General features: G+C 41.9%; 1 protein-coding gene across 3 annotated transcripts in view; it reads left to right on the top strand.

The window, feature by feature from the left end:
• LOC148595490 (protein unc-13 homolog B-like) overlaps positions 1 to 11,540 on the top strand; it is a 146,755-nt gene extending 135,215 nt beyond the window's left edge. For all 3 annotated transcript variants that reach the window (XM_088520579.1, XM_088520576.1, XM_088520577.1), the window contains 3 exons: positions 7,837 to 8,006; positions 8,996 to 9,111; positions 11,369 to 11,540. In XM_088520579.1, coding sequence (XP_088376705.1) covers positions 7,837 to 8,006; positions 8,996 to 9,111; positions 11,369 to 11,536 — 454 coding nt within the window. In that variant the 3' untranslated portion in view covers positions 11,537 to 11,540. The remainder of the gene's footprint in view (positions 1 to 7,836; positions 8,007 to 8,995; positions 9,112 to 11,368) is intronic.
• The last annotated feature ends 380 nt before the right edge of the window (positions 11,541 to 11,920 follow it).

An 11,920-nucleotide genomic window follows, 5' to 3' on the forward strand; every position in this document is an offset into this window, starting at 1 on the left:
AATCAAGCTTATTTCAGTCCAGGTTTGTCTGTTCAATGCACAGTACAAACAAAATTATTTTTAAGGTAGTTTTGAGCACCTCATTAACATCAGAGAAGTCTCAGTTCTATTTTGAGCGGGTCAGCCTTTGGCTTTATATTCTTATTTTAATCCAAGGTAACATTACTGCTTGATAAGTAGTAAGTAGGTTTAGGTGCCATTAGGATAACTCTAGCCTCAAGAGCAGTGAATCTGTGTGGGAGCCTTAAGGACCTTGATTTATCATGCCAAGTAGTTACCATGGTATCTGTGGTGTGTTCCCTTCTAATTTTGGGAAATTCAACAAATACTGTGTTTAAAGATAGATAGCACAACATCACCATTATCATGGTGCCACCATATGGGTTTTACAGCTGTGTCTGCAATTCAGTAGATAATATGCTATTGGGCATTGGAGTTGATGCTACTTTATATCTTGTCCATGTCTGGGTGGGTATTTTAATTGCCTTGAGAGTGGCAGGAGGAGGTGAAGGTAGCATGAGCATGGTACCCAGATCGATGGCTGGAGAGCATTCAGTACTGGAATCAATGTGTCATTTCATTAACGGATGTCAGAGCTCACCTTACGCTAGATAAGGAGAGTCATTTAGTTAGTGTATACATCGTAGGTCTTTTACAAGCCCATTTTTCTTTTTTTTTGTTCAGCTTGATCTTAAAATCACTGCGATCTCCCCTCCGCTAATCAAATGGAAACTTAAGTCAACATACACTGGACAAAAATATACCCATTACTTATCAAATTGGATATATTTTTATTTTTATTGTCAGTTTTGTGGAGGGTTTTTGGTTTGTTTTTTAAGCATAATCTATCATGATGGGAGAAAGGAGTGGTAATAATTAGTAGACGCTCCCCTGAGATAGAAGCAAGAAGTTTGCTGTTCAGAAGAATTAAATATTTTAAAGGGTGCAAGATACCCAAGATGGAAGTCAGGGCAATGATAAATACATGGGTTAGTAATTATTCCTCTATTGGCTTGTTGGACAGTCGTGTCTGTAGCCAGTATTCCTTAGGTACCCCTTGTCTTTATAACTGATTGCAATTCAAGTGACTTTTCAGAGGCTGAATACAGAGCCAGAAACCTGACTGTACCAGTTGTTATAGGGTTGATATTGTTATCTATACCATGAACTGAGGCAGTCGATAATACTTCTTGCAGTACTATAATACTTCTGCAGGCTCAGTAAAGTTTTTTTTTTAAAAATATTAAAACTGATTTAAGCTGTTTTTAAGGTGGCAATAACCTATTTCAAATAGTTATTCTGTGCTTATTTATCTTGGTAAGTGGAGAAATATATTAATTTAAATACTCCTCCTTAAATATGGTTCTTTTTCTATATATCTTGAGAAAAAATAATGTGACCAGTTTGACCCAATTTGGAAATCCAAATTTAGAGCCATATTTTAGGAAAGACAAGATTTAAAACACTTTGAGTTTGCATTATGTAGGTCATTACCAGTCTATGTCACTACAGGTGTCTGCTTAGATTAGTGACCAGGTCTTGAAGCAAATTCATGTTGTCTGAGCAAGCAATTTGCAGGTCATGTTTCTTTCTGAAAATTATCTCTTGGTATAGTTACATCCTGTTACAGTGATATTTCTATATCTCTTCATTGGAATTTAGAGACTCAAAAGAATTTGAAGAGTTCATCTTTGTGTTCAGTTCAGTTTAGCAGACCTGGTAGTACCAGTGCAGAGATTCTGCGTGTGCAGTGGTTGGCTGAACGAAGGCTTTTTGGGGGACCCTGACATCTGCTGCACTAGAGACCAAGTAACTCTGAGAACGCCCTGTTGGAGCCTGCTTATCTTGGGTTTGCATCCCCTTTGTCTTTTGCAATAAATCCCTGGTCCCTTCCTTAGTGATATACGGAGTAGGCTTATAGGTGGTCTTCTTCATTTGCCTGGTAGACTTCTCTGTTGTGTCCTCACACGCGTTCCCTCATGGCGCCTCTCACTTTCAAGGGAAAGCACTGGGCTCAGTGGTGGGTACTAGGGCCTCTTTTTGTCAGGAAGTGCCCGTGGTCTTTTATGTGCATGAGTTCCAATAGGACTGTGCAGGGCTTCTTGGCCTAGTTACCAAATGACTCGTTCATTTTAAGATATTATCCCATTGAAGTTGTCTTGTCTGAATACAGCTGTGTCTGAAGCTGTGAATGGTGGGTGTGAAACTATTGCCTGGAACAGATTGCGCTGTCACCGGGCAATTTGTAAAAAGTAGGTTTATTCTCTCATTGTGAAGGAGTAACTGAGTTAAAATAAATGCAGTGCTTCTTCCTAGCAGATAACCAATATTTTTTTAGGACGTGCAGAGACATAGATGATATACATTCCTGTTAAACTACTAGGGATGGATCTACCACGTACCTAACCATGGGCTTGTCACCCAAAAGCTTATTTGGTTCTGCCATCTTTTTTTCAGCAGCTGAGCCTGTTACCAAGATCAGCATCTTTCAGTAAGCTGTGATTATATGTGACTGCTCCAGAGTTGATTTTAAGACTGCCCTTTCTGAGACTACTGTGTTTATAAATGTCACTGAAACGCTGTACTGAACGCTTTTGCTCGCTGTATGGCAAAGGCCATGCAGGCTGTCTTGCTTTCTTGATTCTCCAAGCACTACAGATAATGAAACTGGCAGTGCGATAAAATCCTGCTTGTTTCCCTGCTCAGTGGCCAATATGAAACCTGTATTTGAGTGCAGAGTTGATGCCTCACAGCGAGCGCCCATTGGGAAGCTGAGTTAATGTAGCTAAAGCTGTAACGCTCCGAATCTCTTTATCTGCTCTTTGTAGTTTGGAGAGCTGCACGATTAATTTGTGCAGTCAGTGCTGTAGCATTGGGTAACAGTAGGATGATTGTACTTGTTCCCTTAGGAGAAGAACTTCATGCTTGTAAGAACAGAAAACTCATTTCTTTCTTTTTAGACAGGAACAGCTAGATCTCAGGGCATATGCCTGCATTTTCACGTTTAACTTGTAAGCTGCTCCAGATTTTATCCTGGTTCTCTTGCCTCTCTCATTTTGACTTCAGTGTCTCCTCCGGTATCTCTTTCTGCCCTGGTAGAGGAGTCTTGGCATTATTGTAAAATTAGCCAGTCCATAGAGGTTTTCAGCCTTCCTTTCCTATTGAAGTTGGCCATAGCAGACCTCGCTCTTTCAAGACGCTGCTGTTTGAACCACATCGAAATCAGCTTGCCTTTTTTTTTCATCCAAATAATTTCCCAAAGTCAACTTTTTTTTTTTTTTTTTCTGCTCCGTGTATGTTGTTACAACTGCTTATTGGGTGCTTTTTGGCTCATACTGGATGGTACAACTCTCCCTTCCTTTTTGTTTTTCTAGAAATCTGCTTTGCTTTTTTTGAGCTTTGCTCCTTAGAAACCGAAATGATGACAAGTCCTGAACTCCTGCTGCTCTGCACTTCTCTCCTGTGCATTTTGCCACCTCCTTCACTGCCACCCACTCTTCCAGCAAGCAGCTCTGCTCTTTTTTTTTCTCTCTCTAGCATTGCATGAACTGTCCCCTGGTCCGGACTGTGAAACTTTAGTCTCTCATCAAGAGCTGCATCTGCCAGGATGCAGAATGGAAATTGCTGACAGCACATGGCTGTAGAAAAAGTCTTTAGATGCTCTGGACATAAATATTTATTTTAATATCAAAGCACAGCAAAGCTACTTAATTCTGGGTTTGACTGACCTACTTTCAAATCTACAAAATATGTTGCTCCCTGGCTTCAATTGTTTGTTCTCTCTATGCCTACTTGTTGTTTTTTGTCTTTATTAGGCTGTCAGCCCTGCAAGGCAGGGGCTCCCTGTCTCGCTGTGAGCTGCCAGGCACAGCACAGCCCTGATTGCATTTGGGGCCTCTGGGCTTTCCTGTTCTTCAGACAGCAAAAAGAAGAAAGAAACATGATTTAAGGAAACTTCCTTATGTGAAAGGGGCATGTGGAATGGCAGGGTTGTGTTGGTGTCTCATCTGTCTGATCTGTGTAGTGCACATAATAGATGGAAGTCTTGCTGCAGCGTTAGTGGATTGAAACTGAGAGTTTGATGTATCCTGCTGAGTTAATTTTTTGCTAACATGCTTCCTGAGATGAGAAATGGTTTGAAAAGAAACGTTTGTGTGGATGTGGTACAAAAGGAACCGAAAATGCCCTGGTGGTATTTACCTGAGTCTGTTTTTCTGCTAGTGCAGGGAAATCTTCTAGAATCATCAGAGTGAACTAATAGCACTAGAAGATTTTAGTTTCCTTTGTGATGCTCTCCCTGGTCTAAATTCATGATCTTGATTGCAATTCAGTTTTTCATTTGCGATCTGCAGGACACAGTTTCATAAGTGTATCTTTGAATCTCTTTTTGGAGAACTTTACAAACTTGGTGTTTAGCTACAACTTTGATGCGTGACTCCATTTGGCATTAGTATTCCTACAGTGCAGACATTCAGTAGCAGTCCTGCAAATGTTGTTAGCACAAGCACCAACTGATTTACAAATTTAGCACAATTGTCCTTTTTTTTTTTTTTTCTCCTCCCTACCTCAGAGTACAAATCACTGGTTTGAAAATATTGTTGTGGTCCTTTTTAGACAATTTCTTTTGACCAGTTTCTTCAGAAGAGTCATATGCTATGCTTCTCCTTGACCCCTGACAAACTCTGGGCCACTTCACAGCAAATTTTACAGATGGGGAGAGGTATTGGACCTAGGAATAACTTTCTGCAATTTGTGTGTGTGTGTGTGTGGAAATTGGATCTGGATTGCCAAGACCTAAATTATCAACTCCATTGTGGGAGAAGCCATGAATATTCAGCCGTTAGCATGCCACTGGGTGTGTAGTTCAGAATTAATAACAACCTCCCCTGCTTCCCCTCACACAAGCTGGGGCATAAGAAGTGATCACAGTATTAAAAGCACTGGAAACCTGTGTGGGGATCTGGTGGTTTGGGGCTAGCGGATAGCCAAAGGGGCAAATGGCAGAAAAGCTGGCGGTAGAGAGTGGGAATAGTGTGCGGGTGTGCAGAACAAGTTGTGCCTTGCGAGTACCATAGCTCCTACAACCACTGGCTTCAGGGAGAACAACTTAATGGAAACAAGTTCACTATTTGTGAGATTTCCAGATTTTGTGTACTGTTTCTGGAAAATGTGACCTTATTTGGTAGTTGGATGTGCCAAAATAGCTACTTTATATAAAAAGGCATCACTGAAATCATCAAAAAAAACCTGAAGTGATAAATGAGGAAGAGAAATTCTGGGTCACAGAACCAAAGGAACTTGGTTTACAGGCCCCTGAAGTGGGTCTGAAGCTGTGCGTGGTTTCTTCCATGTGATGGGCTTATAAGGGAGTTATTTTCTCTATCTGCCTGCTTCTGGGGAAGTTGTGGGGCTTCAGTGTACAAGAGGGTCTGGATGGGCACACATGTGCATACAGATCCTTAGGAAATCATGCTTCAGCAAATGGTAGCAAGAAGCAGGGCAGGCATCTCCAGAGATGTGCTGTCTCCTGTGTTATGGCATGGGAAGTTTCTAGCAACAGTCTTGCCGAGTCATCATCATTCTGCCAAATTGGAAGCTAATATATTTCAGTAGTTATCAAGCCTGTTATCAGTTAACAAGCCAGAACCCCCACGTGTTTGTGGTTTTAGTGGAAAGGTTGTGGAAGGTGCCCTGATGTTGCCACAACTGTCTTGCTTAAATGAAAACAAGGACTGTGGTTCCTATAGACACCACAGTTGGAAGGGTAAGCCACCAGCCTACAGATTTCAGTTGCTGTGTAACAGTGATAAGGTTTTCTCTGGCATGGGAACAGCATAAGGAAATATGAATTGAGAAGTCTCTTAAAAATGGCAGAAAGGCAGGGTGAAGCAGAAACTCCCATAGTAAATGGGCTTAAAAGCTTCATGTGACCCTTAGCAGTGAGTTGTGCTGCTGTGGCCAGCTGGAGGGTGGTAGTCAGTCGTTCCAGGAACATAGGATGTGCTTGCAGGAACACCTAAAGCAGATTTATATCTGGACACCTTAAAAAAACTTCCTTGACTGAAGGTGCAAAGTTTTGACCAGTGGTAGCCAAGAACTGAGATCCAACCTGTCTTACTGAGTAACTGGAGCACCAGAAGGTGAGGTCTGGAGGAGTCAGGAGTTCATTGTAAACACCACTATGTGCCAATCCCTGTCTTTAGGCACCCATGTGCTTCTGAATGCTGAGCCTCTTGAGGTGCTGCCAAAATGTGTGTTAGCACAGTGCTTTGGAAACAGGATTTACATGCTTGCGCTGTGTTGCCTGTAGACATGGCAATGCTCTCAGATGAGTTTGAGCACTACGGAGGACCAGCCATCCAAGCATTCCCTGCCTGCAACTGTTGCTGTGTGGTTTTGGTGAAGGAGGATATCCTTGAAGTGGAGGAAGGGAAGAATAAAAGGCAGGAGAGAAACACTTAATCTTCTTTCTTCTGAATTTTGAAATATTCCTGTATTGCAAAGGAAAGGAAGGGAGTATGGACAGTCTTGAGCAGTGGTCAGAACCATCTGGAATTGCCTCAAAGTTTCTATGTGTAATCCGAAGGTATTCCTTCAGGCTGGAAAAAACATGTGTAGGAGCTGCCTGGGTGTCTGTTAAGCAGTCCTGAATCACATTAGTGGCAGGAGGGGCCCAAAAGATTCCTTAGCAAGGAGCATGCAAATACCAGTCACTGCTGTGTCTCACTGACCGGCCTTAACAGATCCCTCTGACCCAGTTCTGCCTGCTCCCTGTTGCTTAGCAACATGCAGCCTGTTCAAAAGGCTGGAAAACAGGCCTGCAGCAGAAGTTGCCTGTTGTCATAGGTTTTATTTCCTTGAGGGCAGACATTTGTAGTGGTTGTGGTGCATAATCACCTTTCTCATCGTCTTGTGAGCATTCAAAATGCTTCATTGTATCGTGTGGCCTAGCAGGAGCAGAGCTGCCATTATATGGGTCCTTCTCCCCCCTTCTGCTGTCCAGTGGCCTATTTGTGTCTACAAAAGGTATCTGAACACCCACACGGGGAGGGAGGCTGTGAATTCTAACAGTGCTCTAGGTTGAAGGTGCACATTCATCAAACAATAAGCTGCCTTTTTTTTTTCTTTTAATGTAAAAGTTTTTATTGACCTGTCTATTGTTCACAGAGCAAGGATCAGCCTGAGCAGTGAACAATAGGCACCATCGATTCCAGTAATTAAATACCAACTTTGCTACAACTACTGTATCCCACTACAGCCACCCACACACAGGCAGTATTTATATCATCCAGTTATAAGATATTGTACATTAGCACACTATGACTTTGTAAGGATCTTGAAGTGAAAGAACTATGTCCACCTAAGCTACTTCTTGTTTTTCTTTTATTAGCAAAGAACCTGAGGAGTCCTTGTCATAAACCTGGACTCTGCTTGCTTAGGCACTGTACATGCACAGACAAAAATAACCCCTCATGCTTGCAGCCTAACAAAGACTACCCTTTTCCTATCAAAGGCTACCCTTTTATATTTAACTAGACCGTTATTTATATTTTATGTTTATGCATCCCTCCGCTGTTTGACAAGCAAGTCAAAATGAATGTAGAGCATTTAGTTAAGAAATACTATTGGAAACTTGTGTACTTCAACATCACATTGGAACAGGCTGCCAAAAGATGTGGTGGAGTCACTGTCCCTGGCAGTGTTCAAGAAATGTGTAGATGAGGTCCTTAGGGACACGGTTTAACAGGTTGGTATGGAGAGGCTCATGGTTGGACTTAATGATTTGAAGGTCTTTTCCAACCATAATGATTCTGTGGTTCTATATCTTGTTTGAAGCGAGTGCCATAACTCCTCTGACCGAATCAAGGTGCGAGTGTGGGATGAAGATGACGACATCAAGTCTCGTGTCAAGCAGAGGCTAAAACGCGAGTCGGACGATTTCCTGGGGCAGACGATCATTGAAGTCCGTACACTGAGTGGAGAGATGGATGTGTGGTACAACCTTGGTGAGTGGGGCTTTGGGATTGAAAAAATGCCAGCTGTTAGTCTGGGAGCATTGGGAATCCTGGATGATTTCGAGGGTGGATGTTCTGCAAGGTTATAGTCCTTGGTCTCAGCTAGAGAAGGGCTTGAGAAACAGAGCAGTGCAATGTAGCATTTCCCTACAGGCACTGGAAAGTCATGTGGGTGAATGCTTGGCACAGGGTTGGACTCTATTGATGCTGGAAGAATATTGCCCATCCTGTGCCCCTTCTTTTTGTGCTGACATAAAGATTTTACCAATCTATAAGTGCGCTACACTGGACTGGCAAGTTGTTGAGGCCTTTTTCAAGTGGCAGAAATAGGATTTGGAAGGAAAAAAATGATGTGTAACCAGATGGTGCTGAATTGATAGGCACAATAATCCTAGGAGATGCAAAGTTTTCTTGATGGGGACAGCATCAGCAGTTCTCAGGAGCCTCAGGACTATGGTGAAAGCAGGAAAAGATTCCTCATCCATCAACCCTTTTCTTAATGAGTTTTGAACAACATCTTCAGGCACATTGGCATTTTGATGCTGGTCTTGGTTAAAACCTTGTCTTAGCTGTCTGTGTGATATCTATGCTGAATTCCCCTGTCCGCTGTCATATAAGCCTTAGTCTGAAGAGATTTGCAGTATATTCCCTGGTAGTTCCAGTTCAATTGACTGAGTCTGAGCCTAGGGACCCTATAGCACAGTTAGTGTCAGAAGGACTACTTTATGCCTAGAAATGTGCATAGTAGTAGCTAGATGTGTCATATTGACAGTGTATCATGGCAGTTGCTTTCCTGAGGCTGACTTAATGTTTAATGTTTTGGAAAACTTAAAAAAAAGTCATAGGCAGTTTGCTCTGCAGTGATTCTGACCCCAAGTTCAGTGAGTTTCCAGCAGTCTCCTTTCTCATGTTGACGCCCCCAGATAGCTGTGCTCTATAGGTGAAAAATGCACATAATTGCTGATGCATTTTACTTCTAGAGAAGAGAACGGATAAATCTGCGGTGTCTGGGGCTATCCGCCTGCAAATCAGCGTGGAGATCAAAGGGGAGGAGAAGGTGGCTCCCTATCACATCCAGTACACTTGCCTTCACGAGGTAAGGAGCTCTTCTGCTCGGTCATTACCATGTTCCTCCCTTCTGTTGAAGAAGTAAATTTCTAACCTTTATTTCCTTGAAATGTCCTTCCTCACCCCAAATAAATTATTTTTTTTCCAGGCACTGCAGGCCTGGCAACATGCTGAATCATCAGACTTGTGCTGTCAGAGAGGTGGAGGAGGCTCCAGGCTGTCTGCCGTGCGCACAAGGCTGCCCAGCTTAGCCAGTGCTGTAGCATGTACAGCACATACAATTGTTTTTTTTTAAGGACTACTCGGATAGCAGATTCTATCCAAGAGTTTATCCACTATATATGAAGGAAATAAATTTCGTTCATACCTTGAGTGTCCCAATGTGCAGCATTTCTGTGGATAACAGCAGGTGTTTCTTGCTATTGCTACATTTGCTGAGCAAAACTCATTGCATATCACTGATACTGAGGGGTAGTTTCAGTACATCATTGCAGTTTTCATCTGGATGGTCAGCAATGTGTTGCATGGTTCAGAAAAGCTGAACTGGTGCTTGGGCTTGGTTGTGTTGTCCTGCTTGGAGTGGTGTGACTTTAGACTAACTGCTAAGTTACAGCCTAGCAGTTCAGCCAAGTGTCCTGCAAATTTACAGCCAAGAATAGCATCAAATTCTTTCTGTATTTTGTGAAGCAAGAGGCTTACAGGAAAGCTCTTAATTTCCTCAGTAAAAACTGTGGTTAAGCTCACCTGCCTGAAGTAAGTTAGCAGAGTGGCTATTCATGTGAAAAGTTGGATTTTCCACCTCAGCTACTTTATAATTAAGTTCTGGTGAGAGTTTTGGCTACTGAGCAATGTAGGTGGTCAAGATGCCCCTGCACCGCTATAGAGCTATGAATGTCTATTAGGGACTGAAAATAAGCTATGGACACAGGGCGCTGAGCTGGTCAAGATGGCTAAGCTGGGTGGGCAGTGTTTAAGACGTTAGAAGGAATTCAGAAAGATGACTTGTGAGAATGACGAAAAGGGAAAACCCTGTGTCCGAGAGATTCATGATGCCCAGTCTACTTGTCAAGGAGAAAGCAAATGACAGGTTTAGTCTCTAAGTGCTGTAATGGAGAGTAGTAATCAGAGCCCTTTTACCTGATGGATAAAAATATCAAAAGATCCAGCAAAGTTTAAGCAAAATTGGATTAAGAGATGGACAGGTGTGCCACAGCAAGGGGTATTCAGCTGTGGGAACAACTTATTTATTTAGATGCTTGGCAAGATGGACCCTGTAATGTTTTCAGGCCTTGCCAGGAAAGAGCAAGATATTAGACTTAGATGAACAGCAGTTTTGTTGTGCTCTGTCCTTGAATATATAATATTTGTTGGTTTTAATTGAGTGGCTGTTTGTGTTTCTTAAGCTTTTTTATTATTATTATTATTTTTGCGAAGATGTCTCTTTCTAAGCATAACCTCCTTTCATGGAGTTATTTGTGCATCATAAAATGAAAATGATTTACATCCACAATAATATTATCAGAAGAAATAGAAGTGTAAAGCACTGTATGCACAGCGTAACATCCTATAGTTCCTAATTGGATCATAAGACTTTTGCATTCCTGGGCCATACAGGAAGGCAGCTGCCTGAAAGGCTAATGAATCTATAAGCGACATGAGTTTGAGGATTACTGAGAAACCCGCTGAACTGAATGTGCAATTGCTGCACAGCAATAATAGATGAAAACATTTCCAGTGCTCTTAGATAAAGCGAGAGGTTATGATGAATAATAATGCAAGGGTTTAGTTGTTAAGGGTTCTGCTTCTTGGAAAAAAATCTGTTTCGACAGTTTTGCTGTATAATAGTAATTTAAGGCCCTGCTTCCCAGAAAAAAAAAAATTCTCTTCAGACTGTTCTGCTATATAATAATAATTATAAAGCTGATACAGAACTGTTACATCAGCTCATTTAAATAGCTTGTCCATGTTAAGTCATTTTTTTTCTGGGGACAGAAACATGTGGGTTTCAGGAAACTAAGTGGTCTATTATTTCACTGCGTTGAAGCACTCCTCTGTATCATCCACAACATCTGCATAAAATGGTAGGAATGCACCTGAAAAATCTGGCTGGGAACACTTTAGAAGAAAAGTCAAAACTGAAAAACAGACAGTGAGGAAGGGAAGAGGAAGGGAAGGAAACTTGCCTTGAGTGGCTGTTTCCTTGGGGCAGTTCTAAGCTGACAGTACAACTCACTTGAAGGCTTCAGCATCTTCACATGCGATATTGTTCCTGTTTTGTGTTTCAGAACCTCTTCCACCATCTCACAGATGTTCAAGGGAATGGGGTGGTGAAGATCCCTGATGCTAAAGGCGACGATGCCTGGAAAGTGTATTTTGATGAGACAGCCCAAGAGATCGTGGATGAATTTGCAATGCGTTACGGCATTGAATCAATATACCAGGCCATGACGTAAGACGCGTTTTGTGCCGTCCATAGTGCAAATATTCAGTCTAACTAATTGATGCGCTTTTTTTTTGAGTCTGGATATTAGATTTGATTGGTAATGAGAGGATTGGCATGGCCAACTATTCCTTTGGGGGATTAATGTGAACAGGACGAGACTGCCTGTTTCTGAATCACTACCTTCCTCAAAGTCTAGAAATCAGTGTCTGAAAGTGCTGGAACTAGGCATCCATTTGAGCAATTTGTGTGATCACCTTTACCTTTAAAACAAATTCTAATAGGTTACACCAACCACTTGAGTGTAAACGAGGGTGCTTTGATAATTGAGCTATTTTTGACTCTAAAATCTCTATTATCCCTTCTTTTAGAGGTAAGTAGTACTGCACTTATTTCT

The sequence above is a fragment of the Tinamus guttatus genome, unplaced genomic scaffold (assembly GCF_059628265.1).
Source record: "Tinamus guttatus ecotype Peru unplaced genomic scaffold, ASM5962826v1 Tinamus_guttatus_pri_ptg000092l, whole genome shotgun sequence".
In the NCBI taxonomy this organism is placed as follows: Eukaryota; Metazoa; Chordata; class Aves; order Tinamiformes; family Tinamidae; genus Tinamus; species Tinamus guttatus.